The 14,225-nt window shown below is 44.6% G+C and overlaps 1 protein-coding gene across 1 annotated transcript; it reads left to right on the forward strand.

Moving 5' to 3' along the window:
• Position 1: 1 nt before the first annotated feature.
• Positions 2-12,697, forward strand: LOC143280197 (uncharacterized protein C8orf74 homolog). The gene is made up of 6 exons (XM_076584805.1): positions 2-112; positions 1,230-1,422; positions 5,731-5,906; positions 7,693-7,917; positions 10,606-10,747; positions 11,413-12,697. Exons 1-6 carry the CDS (start codon positions 65-67, stop codon positions 11,592-11,594), a joined length of 966 nt encoding a protein of 321 aa, XP_076440920.1. The 5' UTR covers positions 2-64; the 3' UTR covers positions 11,595-12,697.
• Positions 12,698-14,225: the final 1,528 nt, after the last annotated feature.

The raw sequence follows: 14,225 nt of genomic DNA on the forward strand, positions 1-14,225 counted from the left end.
TGACCAATACGGAAAGTGGCGAAGACGTTTCGGAAACGATCGGCCGAGCGTGGTAGCAACAAAGATGGCCGCCATAGGAGAACCCGAAGCCAAACAAATTGCATCTTGTCCGGTGAGTGAGTGTCGTGTTTTAAACCCAGCAGTTTAACACTAATGTTCAGTGAATGACGTTTGCGTATTCACATTTTAGAAGTCACTCTTTCCAGTCTATTTCGTTTGCTGTAGGGTTTCAATATTGTTAAGTTGTGTGTGTGTGTGTGTGTGTGTGTGTGTGTGTGTGTGTGTGTGTGTGTGAGAGAGAGAGAGAGAGAGAGAGAGAGAGAGAGAGAGAGAGAGAGAGACAGACAGACAGACAGACAGACAGAGTGTGAGACAGAGAAAGAGAGGATTAGAATTTTTTATTTCTGTGGAAAAAAAGCAGTGTTTCTTTTCATTCAGTTATCACTTCTGAAAAATGCCCACAATCCCAAATGATGAAGGCTTCAACATACAATCAACAATGTTGTTGGGGAGAGAAACACAGAAAATCTAACAGACAGAAACAGAGGGAGAGTCAAACAGACAGACAGCAAAACAAACCTGTATTCAAACAGATACCTTACACACACACTCTCTCTCTCTCTCTAAATTTTCTAAAATAAAGTGGCTCTAATGTAAAGGAAACCCAGCGCACACACACCTACACACACCCATACACTGTGCACACAAACACATTCCACGCACAACTGTGGGAAGTCTATCAACCTGACACTCCAATATCTGCCCTGTATCTACTAGACACAAGGAAAGATAAAAGACAGAAAACTTTCCAACCCTATTATGAAGGGAGGAGAAATGGGGCTTGTTTGAAAACAAAGGGGGGGAAAAAAAAAAGATGGAAAGCTTTCCATCTCTGTTACTGGGGGAGAGGAACAGAAGACCATAGTATGGTAACACAGAAAAACAAACCACCCAACCAACCAACCAATGCCCCCCCACCCCCACCGAAAAAAAAAGAAAAGAAAAAAGCTTGCCCTCCTTATGAGGTGGAACCATATAACATAAACATAAAATAACAGAAAGCTTTCCATCCTCTTCAGCAGGGATGGGGGAAGGTGGGTGTGGGTGTGGGGGAACCATATTAGAGAAATGAAGGGAAAAAACATCAATGTATAGGCTTCCGTCTCCACCACAGGAGGGGGAGAAAGAGGAAGCCACTTTTCAGGGACAATGTGTGCGGTGTGTGACAGGACCATGAAGGGCGGTGTCGACTGGCCCAGCTGCTGGATCTAGGGCCCTACGATGACGAGGGCAACATGGATCGCGCCATCCGTGTCGACTTCTTCTACGACCACCTCAGGTTTGCCGCGGACAAGGGCTTCCCCTGGGATCAGGTCTGCAGCCTGCTTCAGTTTGCTGCCGAGTTCCTGGCCACTGCTACCGGTATGGAGTTGTGTTGTTGACCCAAATCTGTGCACCTTCTCTTCTTTCTCTCGTAAACTATCATGTATTGACCCAAATCCACACATTTTTTCCAAACTGTCTCCCCCCTTGCCCCCCAAGAGACTGCCAAATCTTCATGGACTAAGGATTAGATTTCATGCTCGTGTTCTTGCAGACTTTAATAATGAGAAAAGAAAAAGGGATTCCATTGCTTAGATATCAAAGTCTGACTGAGAACTAAACTTGAGAACAGAATTCATATCTTTAAGCAGCTAACAGCAGTTGTATATCAGTTATCTAATAGAAGATAAGACAGTATATATGCTAAACTGGACTATCCTTCAGGACTTCACTGTAATTATTATACTGCTGATGACAAGTAGGATGAGGACATAGTGATGATACTTTGAGTTTCTGTTTCATGGGGGCTTCAAAACATGTGGACTAACCAATGTGTGCCTCACCACCACATCCTCTTAAAAAAAAAAAGAAAAAAAAGAAAAAAGAAAGAAGAATCCTGACCTTCACATAAACCTAACACACAGGTCAGGGTCATGAAAGCCTTCCACGCAGATGTACAAAACAGTAGCTCATGATTAGATGATCAGTGACTATAAGGTAATAATGATAATCATGGGCAACATGACCAAGTGAAATGGATCCCAGCTGTGAAAGGCATGGCTGAAACCAACAAACCGTTTATCATGTGGACCAGACAAACACATCACACATGCAGTACAGCTGTACCAAGCACAGTCCCCTAATCAAACCATTTATCAGTGGGAGGTAGACTAAAAAAAATCTTGGTAAAAGTCGACTTACTTGGGATAAAAGAGGCGACATGTCGAGCCACAAGCTCTTCTTCAGGCAAATGAAATGAGTGAGTGACAGACAGAAAGGTACAGACAGAGAGGGAGAGAGAGTAAAGTTCAGGAAAGGAAAGTGATGAGAAGTCACAGGAAAGGACACAAAGCAGGGTGAGTAGAACTGTCAGTGTGAATGTATGAGGGAAAGAAAGGGTTCTGAAAGGGAAGGGTGAGGGAAGATGGGCAGGGGGTGAGAGGGCAGGAGTGGGGGAAGGGGGTGGAAGAGACTGTTAGTGTTAGGGACATATTAACAAGGAAGTAAAATAATAAGTGAAAGAAAAAAAAAAAGATTTTAAAAAAAATATATAAAATAAATAGTAATGATAATAATTAAATAAATAAATAGATAAAAGAATTAAAAAAAAAAAAAAATATATATATATGTACACATATGCATACATACATGGACATATACACGCACACACATATATAATTGAAAAAATAAAAATAGAAATAAATAAATAAATAAATAAAAAATGATAAATAGATAAATAAATAAATAGAAACAAAAGTAAATAAATAAATTAAAACAACAGCAAAACAACAACAACCACACACACATACACACACACACCACAACACACCGCATACACAGAGGAAAACAAAACAAACCACACACACACACAGAGGAATATATAAATAGATAAATACAATAAAATAAAATAAAAAAGTATATATACAAAAAACGGGATGAGTGGTGGTGGATAAATAGAGGAAAAGAGAAAGAGGGCAAGGATCAGAAAGGGGTCAGAGAATGCCTGGAAGACCGCTGCCATCACTCTTTGGTGTCGAGTCCAGCTGGGGCGAGGGTACCAAGGCGGGCAATCACAGTGGACTCCATGAAGCGCCGGTACAGGCCAGTGGACTGGTTCTGCCAGACAGCAGCGATCCTCGCATGGGCAAAACTGTGAAGGGGGCTGTTGAAATGGGTGCCCACTGGGTTACTATAGCCAAGGCGCATGGAGCGCAGGTGTTCAGTGAAGCGCTCGTTCAGGCTGCGGTAGGTTTCACCAGTGTACTTTTTGGCACAAAGGGTGCAAGTGAGGATATACACTAGGTTCTCGGACTGGCAGTCGAAGTGCGTCCTGACTGAATTTTCCAGTGGGACCCGTGAGGGTGGTGGAAGTATCCACGAAGGGGCATGTTTTGCACCCCTTCCGGCCACAGGGACTGGTACCAGGAGGGAGAGGGGGCCCAGATCTACAAACAGCAGCTCGCACCAAGTGGTCCCTTAGGTTGGTATCTCTCTTGAAGGCAATGAGGGGTGGGCGGGGAAATATCTCACTCAAGCGGGTGTCAGACTTAAGAAGGTGGAAATTGTTGAGAAGGATGCTGCGTACAGGGAGGTTGTGGGGGTGAAAGGTCAGGACAGCTGCAATACGCTCATCCTTTTCTGTGTGTTCTCGGGGCATCAGTGCCTGGGAACGGGGGATGGCACGGGCCTTATCAAGGCCTCTCTGGATCAAGGCCTCAGGGTACTGTCTGGCTAGAAAAAAGCCAACCATCCTCTCAGCCTGATGTTCAAAATCCAGCTCGTCACTACAGATGCGTCTGAGCCGAAGGAACTGGGAGAAGGGAATGCTGTTTTTGCAGGCCTGGGGGTGACTGGAGGAGTACAAGAGGTACGAATGTGAGTCAGTCTCCTTATAGAAGACACTTGTGGTCAGAAAATTGCAGGTGGGGTGGATGGTGACAAGGATGTCCAAGAACGGGACGGAGGAGCTGGAGACGGTGTGGGTAAATTTTAAGACAGGGTGAAAGTTTGACATGAAGTCGATGAAGGCCTGGAGGGAATCTACGGGGCCTGGTGGCTATGCCAAGGCAGTCATCGATGAAGCGCTTGTAGAAGGCTGGTCTGACACCTTTGTACTGTCTGAAGGCCTGCTCCTCAATGAAGCCCACAAACAAACAGGCAAAGCTGGGACCCATTTTAGTGCCCATGGCAACGCCGCTCTGCTGCTGGAAGTGGTCCTGGTCGAAAGAGAAGGAGTTGAGGGTCAGAACAAGTTCAGTCAAACGCAGGATGGTAGGAAAATGGAGGCGGAGAGAGCTCTTGGGTAGAAAGTGTTTGACAGCCAGCATGCCTTCCTGATGGGGGATGTTTGTGTAAAGAGACACAATGTCCATGGTAAACACATGCCTCTCAGTGCAGTCAGCAGGGAAGGAGAAGTCGTTCAGGAGGTTCAGGGTGTGATTGGTGTCCTTCATGTAGGTAGGTAAGGCAGCCACCAATGGCTGGAACACGGAGTCGAGGAAAGCGGAAATAAGGGCAGTGGGGCAAGCACAGGCCGAAACGATAGGTCGTCCAGGATTGTTGACCTTGTGTATTTTGGGGAGGAGGTAAAGGAGGGACTCACGAGGCTCCTTCATGATAGCATGGTAGGCTTCAAACGGAAGATGACTGTTATCAACTGCCGTCTTGATGGTCTTACGGATGAGCGCATTGTCAGCCTTGGTGGTGTCTCTGGCGATAGGGCCGTAGAAGGTGGTGTTGGACAGCTGAGACCTGGCTTCTTGGAGGTAGAGGTCTCTGCGCCACACGACCACTGCACCACCCTTGTCAGCAGGTTTGATGACGATGTCTCTTCTGTCCTTCAGCTCCTGCAGGGCTTTCTCCTCACCAGGGATCAAGTTGGATCGTCGTAGAGGCTTAGGCTGCAGCTGGTTGATCTGCCTCATGCAAGTGTCAATATAAAAATCCAAGGCAGGAAAGGCACCTGGTTTAGGGGTCCAAGAGCTAGGGGGTCTAGAAAAGAGACTGGCGATGTCTGTATCCTCTGTCGAAGGAGGAGCTGGCAGAGGCCTGGGCAAAATGAGCAGCCAGGCGCAGCCTCCTGAAGAAGCGCTGGCACAGGAATAGGGTGCAGGCCTGGTTGGTAGTGGGCTTGAGTGGCACGAACTTCAGGCCCCTGGCCAACACTTTACGCTGGTCTTCAGGCAACTCCAGATCAGCTGGGATGGTCACTACCAAGTGGGGATCAAAAGAGGGAGGGGCACTGTTGGAGGTGAACATAGGGTTAGGGAGCAAAGCCTCAAATTTCTTCTTTTTGGTGGCTGACATGGAGGTGCACATTTATCATGTGGACCAGACAAACACATCACATGCAGTACGGCTGTACCAAGCACAGTCCCCTAATCAAACCATTTATCGTGTGGACCAGACAAACACATCACACATGCAGTACAGCTGTACCAAGCACCGTCCCCCAATCAAACAATTTACTGTGTAGTTCAGACAAACACATCACACATGCAGTACAGCTGTACCAAGCAACGTCCCCCAATCAAACAGTTTACTGTGTAGTTCAGACAAACACTTCACACATGCAGTACGGCTGTACCAAGCACAGTCCCCCAAGCAAACCATTTATTCTGTAAACCAGACAAACACATCATGGATGCACCAAGCACAGTCCCTCAAACAATGTATCGTCTGGCCCAGACAATCACATCACGGATGCAGTACAGCTGTACCAAGCACAGTCCCCTAATCTTCTGCTTGCACTGGGGGAGAGGAACTACAAGGTGTACACGGACTTTCTCTTCTCCACCTTCTTTTCCCACTTCCAGCTCTACAAGTATGTCCTGTCCCACTCTCGCTCACAGAACGTTCCGGAGGTCAGTTTTCTCTCTCTCTCTCTCTCTCTGTGTGTGTGTGTGTGTGTGTGTGTGTGTGTGAATGTGCGTGTGTATGTATGTTTGTGTGTGTGTGTAATTAAGTGTGTGGAAGCATGCAAATATGTTTGCAGTTTGGCGTTTGTGTGTTGTTTGATCTGTGTAGTGTGTGGATGAGTGTAGTTCAGTTGCAATGTTTGTTCTCTCTCTCTCTCTCTCTCTATATATATATATCTGTATATATATATATTAAAAACATTTTTTCAATCATTATTATTTTTAATGGTGTGTATGCACATGTTTGTATGACATCCATGCAGTTGTTTTGTGCACATGTGTGCAGAAATGTTTTTGATTGATTGACTGATTGATATGAATACTTATCTAGTGCCTATCCTCAGTCAGAGACCAAGCTCTAAGCGCTTTACAAACACGGGGTCATTTGCACAACAGGCTGCCTACCTGGGTAGAGCCGACTGACGGCTGCCACTGGGGGCTCATCATTTGTTTCCTGTGTCATTCAGTCAGATTTCAGGCACGTAGACATACACACTCAGACAGTGACCATTTTGTTTTTATTCACCCCGCCATGTAGACAGCCAAACTCCGTTTTCGGGGGTGTGCTTGCTGGGTATGTTCTTGTTTCCATAACCCACCAAATGCTGACATGGGTTTCAGGTTCTTTAACGTGTGTATTTGTTCTTCTGCGTGCATATACACACGAAGGGGGATCAGGCACTAGCAGGTCTGCACATATATTGACCTGGGAGATTGGAAAAATCTCCACCCTTTACCCACCAGGCGCCGTCACTGAGATTCGAACCCAGGACCCTCACACTAAAAGTTCAATGCTTTAACCATTTGGCTATTTTTGCAAGTATTTTACAAGTTCTGTATTTTAAAATCAGAACCAAAGATTACTTGTGTTTCTATTTAAAAAAAAAAAAACATACAAAAAATAATTCCACCTGCCAACAGCATTTCTTCTTTGCACAGTAATTTTAGGGATATAATTATCACTTCATCTGCAATTCTTCACAAAGACCTAAACTTGACCTGATGGGTTGGAGTGACTGATTACTGTAATTCTAGAATCCCTGCAGCTGGGATCACTTAAAAAAAAAAAAAAAAAAAAAAAAAAAGTGGCTGGGATCCAGGGGGTTCTTATAAGTAAAATGTGTGTCTTAATACCAAAACAAAGTAAAATGTGTCTTAATACCAAAATAAAGTAAAATCATGGGGGTAAAATGAAATGTATGGAATATTGTCATCCATGTGACCTGTCTCCAGGACATCAACAATCTTAAATAGAAAGTTAGAACGGGGGGTTCTTGACCATAGTGTGTGTCTTAATACCAAAACAAAGTAAAATGAAGGGGGAAAAAAATGAAAGGTATGGAATTGTCCCATTTCGCAAACTGCAACTCCTACGTTCACTTGTATGGACGAGTAGGATTTATGGGTATGACCATTGTTACCCTGCCATTTAGGCAGCCATGCTCCGTTTTTGGAGCTGTGCATGCTGGGTATGTTTTTTTTTTTTCCATAACCCACTGAACGCTGACATAGATTACAGGGCCGGGTTGCATGAGGCAATCTTTGCTGCGCTAAGTTTGCTTAGAGTTAAGAATGTTCCAAAGTACATGGAATTTACCCTGAGTTAAGAAGGTTTCTGAATGATAGGCAAACTCAACGCTGGTAAGTTCACCCATGCAACCCACCACTGGATCTTTAATGTGCGTGTTTGACCTTCAAGCGCCATGGGGCCTTTTACCTGTGTAACGTCCAGATCAATCTGGAGGTGCAACCCCCGGTGCCCCCACTGTCCATGGCAGAGGCCAAGGAGGTGGCAGTGTGGCGCTACGAGCAGCAGCTGCAGGGCCTTCAGCAGGAGGAGGAGCAGCTGGTCACGCGCCATCTGCAGCACAGGGAGCAGATGGAGGGGCAGATGGCTGACAGGAGAGGGGCCCTCAGCTCCAAGGTGGACCACTCCGAAACCCCCTTCACCAAACAGGTCTGCTGTGCCGCTTTCTCTTTTGTTGGCAATGACGTGGTGGCGATAGGAAATAGTTAATATTGTTTATGTTCTGCTCTGGAATGCAATCCTTCAGTTGCTAAGGTCATAATCATACACACACAACCATGCAGTCACGTTTTTTTTTTTTTTTTGCATTTGTGATCTGTTATATTAATTCTGTTGTGAAATGCACCCCTTCAGTTCTAAAGGTAATGAACATAAACATACACACATAACTGTGCACCAAACATTCTTTTCCTGATCTGCATCTCACACCTTCACTTTCATGTATGACTGGGTGTACATCACCATTTTTACCCCACCAGTAAGGCAGTCATACTCCATTTTCGGGAGTGTGCATGCTTGGTATGTAAGTTTTCATATCCCACTGAACACAGACATGGAATAAGAAATTTCTAATAAGTGTATTTAATATTCTGCATGTGTCATACACCAAGGGGAGTAAGACACCAGCAGGTCTGCCCATCTGTTGACCTGGTAGACAGCGGGGAAAAAGTTTTCACCCATCATCCATGAGGTGCCAATAGCAGGATTATACCTTGAAAACCAAGACCCTCAGATAAAACGTCCACAGCTCTGTACCTGTTGCTATTCCACCAGTCATACACAAACACGACTGCATACAGGCTTCAACACCACACATGTACACTATGCACATGTTTAAACACATAGACAGATGCATGCACAAGCTTGAATGCAACACACACACACACACGAATGAAGAGGTTTTCTTAGTCCTATCATTTCTATTCTTCTTCTTGGTATTATTATTATTAGTAGTAGTAGTAGTAGTAGTAGTATGTAGTCAGGTCAGATAGATATATCTGCTGCTGGTAACCTGGATCCCAGTACTACCTGTCACAGGGTCGAATTGCTGGCGACTAAACCAGAACCCCCACCAGTCCTCTCAGGAGGATGGTGAGGAGGGTGGCTAGACACCCTGGTGGAATTAAATGACCCATCAAAGGGCGCCAGCTGTGGAGAGCTACCTGCGGCCACCTAGCTAAGGGAGTAAACCCTGACAGAAAATCCGGTGTGGGGCCCCTAAGGCGGTTGGATGGCAAACTTTGTCACATGCTTTTCCTTTGGATCTGTCAGCGAGGTGAAGAGGGGGGACAAGCTGCATGGGCAACAGCCTGTCTTCCATATTACATTGCCCAGGCTTATATCCGTCCATCCATCCACAAACACCTTGCACCTACAGCCTGGAGAGGACACTCCAGCTTCGCTACTAGCACTAGCGTCGGAACAACACGTGAAGCAACATTAACCGGTTATAAGTTAGCGCTCAATTGGCGTAGAGCCGACGCCAGGGGCTGTTTTTGACGGTGGGAGGGACCTTCGCGTCCCACTGGACAGCTACCGCCCGCCCAAGCTGGGCAGCCCCCAGCCAGTTAGATGCTGTCCTGCCACGACCTGCCTTCATCTGTGGGTGTATGAAGATTAGGAGCATATCCGACAAGCAGGTCGTTAATTTCCGCACCAGGCATGAGGAAAACTTCAAGAAACGGATCAACAATGAAACTGGTCTGTTGGAATGTCCGGACAATCATGCTTAGGCTCTCCCAAGATCTGCAAGACATCAGTGACGCCAGAAAGACGGCCGTCATAAACATTGAGCTGAAGAGACTAAATGTGGACATTGCCACTCTCCAGGAAACACGGCTGGCTGACTCAGGAACACTAAAGGAGAGGGACTACACCTTCTTCTGGCAAGGAAAGAGCTCTGATGCCCCAAGAGAGTACGGAGTAGGCTTTGCAGTCTGAGAACAGCCTGCTGAACATGATCGAACCAGGCAGCGGCGGTTCAGAACGACTCCTGACTCTTCGCCTCAACACCTCCGAAGGCTATGTCACTCTCGTCAGGCACCAACTGGATCTGATCCTAGTAAGACGAGCTGCCATCAAAAACCTTCTCCACACTCGCTCTTACCACAGTGCAGACTTCGACACGGACCACTCTCTGGTATGCTGCAAGATCAGACTGCAACCAAAGAAATTCCACTGCACAAAGAAACAAGGTAACTCTCGCATTGACGTCAGCAAGATGTCTCAGCCAGACTCGCGCTGGCCTTCCGACCATGTATACCATGCTGAGACAGCGTAGGCTGCGCTGGCTGGGCCACGTTCGCCGCATGGAAGATGGTCGCATCCCAAAAGACATCCTTTATGGAGAGCTCGCCACAGTGCAGAGAAGCATCGGCCGCCCACAGCTGAGATACAAAGACGTTTGTAAACGTGACATGAAGGCGCTTGAGATCAACACAGAGTCCTGGGAGGACCTTGCCGATGACCGCAACAACTGGAGAAGCACTCTCAAGAATCAGCTACGGATTGGTGAGGACAAACTGTCAGCTGCTGCAGCAGAAAAGCGAGCTCGCAGAAAAAGGGACGGCAGCCAACAGACCAGCATCAGCTTACACATGTGACCGCTGCGACAGAGACTGTCTCTCTCGCATCGGTCTCTACAGTCACAGGCGATGCTGCTTGGTCCAGACAGACAGCCCAATTAGACATTAAGTCGGATATACTCTATCCATGTTCAGCCATGACCGAAGGAGGCCCACTACTAGTAGTATTAGTGGTAGTAGTAGTAGTAGTAGTAGTTATTATTATTATTAGTAGTGGTAGTATGATGATGATAATGGTGGCTGGTTGTTGTAGTCCCTGGGGGAGATGATCCAGGGCCTGCTGGCAGACTACATGCAGGCGGCAGGCACATCCCTGGCCACAGAGATACACGACGTACAGCAGGACCTGGAGATCAAACTGCAGAAAACCAGCCTGCCTCGCCCTGCTGTCCTAGGTAGGAGTAGTAGTAGAGTGTGTGTGTGTGTGTGTGTGTGTGTGTGTGTGTGTGTGTGTGTGTGTGTGTGTGTGTGTGTGTGTGTGTGTGTGTGTGTGTAATCCAGCTTGCCTCGCCCTGCTGTCCTAGGTAGTGTGTGTGTGTGTGTGTGTGTGTGTGTGTGTGTGTGTGTGTGTGTGTGTAAACCAGCCTGCCTCGCCCTGCTGTCCTGGGTAGTGTGTGTGTGTGTGTGTGTGTGTGTGTGTGTGTGTGTGTGTGTGTGTGTGTGTGAGAGAGAGAGAGAGAGAGAGAGAGAGGAAGAAATGGAGAGAGAAAGTCCAAGAATATTTAGCTCAGTTGATATGTCTCTTGGTATATTAGTGTAAACATTTCTGGTACAATTTTTCTCTCTCTCAATATCTATACAGTTATAATTTCCTTGTAACAACCAAAAGAGTGGAAGCACAATTCTTGAAAACCAAAGCATTATACTCTATGGATATCCTTTCACCTCATTATTAAACTTAGCTTCAAGGTTTTCAGAGTAACCTGAAGGTTAGCCAAGTATCCTAAATGAGATGTTAAAAAAAAAAAAATCAATGCTGCAAAGATACACAAAAATTAAAGAAAAATATGCAGGGCATGTGCACGCACATACACATTAATCCCGAGCCAAAACCATTCAGGTCAGCCGCCCCGCTACAAACCCAAATCGCCCATCCAGCCTCTGCCCAAGCCAGGAGCGGCCCCTGTCAAGGGAGACAAGAAGAACAAGAACACCAACTCCCTGGACAAACCCAAGTCTCCAAAGACACCCAAGTCGTCAGCACGCAGCCGTGGCTCCAGTTCTATAGGGTCCAAACGTTGACCTGTGTCCGTGGGGATTCCTCTGGGCTTTATTGTCATTTCCTTCCTTGTTTTATTGTCGTATTTTCTGAGGATTTATTCTCTCTTCATTTTATATGAAGCTTTCTTTCTTTCATCTTCAGAAACTTTGAAATTGAAAAAAGGGTACCTGATTAAGATTTCGTATTTTATGAACAGTCTTTTTGTTTAAGATTTGATGAATTTTTTTTGTACTCATTTTTTCAATTTATCAATTAATCTATTGCTGATTTAATTGCTTATTTATTCATGTATTATTTAGTGCTGATTTATGAATCTTATTTCTGAAGTTTACTATTTATTTATTTGGAAAATTACAAGAAGGTTGTGATTCCAAACACTTTAGTGTGACAAATGGTTATGCAAAACTGAAAAAGTAACATGAGTGACCTTTTATTATAACTTTTTAAAAAAAAAGACAAGTTAATGCATTACTTAATGTGTGGTGTGGATGAGACAAACTATACCATTCCCTTTGGAACGTGTTGAACGACATACTGTCCATTTCCTTAGTTTGTTGTGCTCCATCCTTGTTTCCCTTTTCCCTTTCTACACAGTATGGCAAGTTTTGTTCATGTCTAGGAGATTGAAATAATCGTTCATTTCATTTCCTTATCAACACGTACTGATTACTTTGTTTTGAGAACATATAGTGATTTACTCTTTCACAATAACTCAAAGTATTAAAATGAATGCTGTTACTATGCTATTTTACTATCGGTTTATTCATTTATCCATTTTTCTTTCTTTCTTTATTCATTATCTATATTTATTGTCACTAAATAGACCCCTCTTGTCTAGGCATTTATGAAATCTAGAACATGTCAATTTGAAAAAAACAATAAGGCCATTTATTATGAATGAATATGAGATATTTTAATTTCTTTAAACAAACATAGCTGCACAGAAAGAGTTATCAAATGTAATTATGGTTGTTCTCCCCCAAACGTTTTTTGCAATCCATTGTTTAACGTGAAAATGTGAGTTTACCTCTTGTGTTATTTTGTTGCCTTTTTTGTGTGTGTATTTTCATCTGTGATGTATGTGTACATAGTATGTGTGCTGAAAATAAAAGTGCGAACAATGCGTTTGTTTATCTGTGAGATAATAATAATAATGATAATAATAATGATAATAACTGGACATTTATCAGCGCTTTCCTGTACTTTGTATGCGTCAAAAGCATGCATGTGTGTATGTATGTATATATCTAAGTATGTTTGTATTGTACGTTCAAGTTTGTATGCGCATATATATGTTTGTTGTGCATGATTTTGAGCTGAGGACTACGTGTGCTTCAAATGCGAGTGTGTGTGGATTGTAAAGCACTTTGTGCAATGAGGAAAGCGCTGATAAATGTCCAGTTATTATCATTATTGATAGCTGATCTTCTCTGTGTGTGTGTGTGTGTGAGTGTGTGTTTGTGTGTGCGTGCGTGCGTGTGTGTGTGCGTGCGTGTGTGTGCGCGCATGCGTGTATGTCTGTGTGTGTATGGGGGGAACCGGGACAGAGAGGACTTCTCCTCTGTTCTTTCCTTGCAATAAACCGCTGTGACCTTGAAGCAAGTCTGGGTCAAAACGGTCAAACATTTTCAACAGACAATGACCCAGACCCATCAATTTAAGTGGCATCAAAGTGAACTGAAAAAACAACAAGCATGATACAAACCACTGCTGTTCACTGACGGGGCTGCCCCAAAATAGAAAACAGACGATGCATAAAAGACTAATGACGGGGGTAAAAACGGTCACTCGAGTAAAACTCCACTCGTAGATACCATCATGTGGGAGCTGCAGCCCACGAACGCAGAAAAAGACAACCGCTTATTTATACACATCACAGACCTCTCTGTGTCAAAGCTTTGGCGCGAGAAAGTTAATAATTAAGAATGATAAAAAACTGAACTATATATATATATATGTGTGTGTGTGTGTGTGTGTGTGTGTGTGTGTGTGCGCGCGCGCGTCTTCCTTTTCTGAAAACGGACTAGATCATTTCATTGATATATTTTTTAGGTGTGTGTGTGTGTGTGTGTGTGTGTGTGTGTGTGTTTGTGCGTGCACGCACGCATGTGTGTGTATGTGCGGGTGTGTGAGTGCGTGTATCCTTTTCAGAAAACGAACTGTCCTTTCAATGACATTATATATATATATATTTTTTTCTCTCTCTCTCTCTCTCTCTTTTTTTTTTTTTTTATACCTGTGTGTGTGTGTGTGTGTGTGTGTGTGTGTGTGCGCGCGTGCGTGTGTGTGTTCATGCTTGTGTGCGTAGATCTTCCTTTTCTGAAAAACGAACTGCGCCGTTACACTCCTTTTTATTTTTACATCTTAAAAAAAAAAAGAAAAAAAAATTAAGGATAGCAGGAATGACGCGCAGTCGGCCAGCTCTTTGTCATACAGGCTTTGTCGGGTAGCTTTCTCCGCACTATGCACACCTCTCTATACACCTCTACTTTCTCTCTCCGCACTATGCACACATCTCTACTTTCTCCGCACTATGCACACCTCTCTATACACCTCTACTTTCTCTCTCCGCACTATGCACACCTCTCTACTTTCTCCGCACTATGCACACCTCTCTACTTTCTCCGCACTATGCACATGTCTACTTTCTC

This window comes from Babylonia areolata, chromosome 3, assembly GCF_041734735.1.
Source record: "Babylonia areolata isolate BAREFJ2019XMU chromosome 3, ASM4173473v1, whole genome shotgun sequence".
Lineage (NCBI taxonomy): Eukaryota > Metazoa > Mollusca > Gastropoda > Neogastropoda > Buccinidae > Babylonia > Babylonia areolata.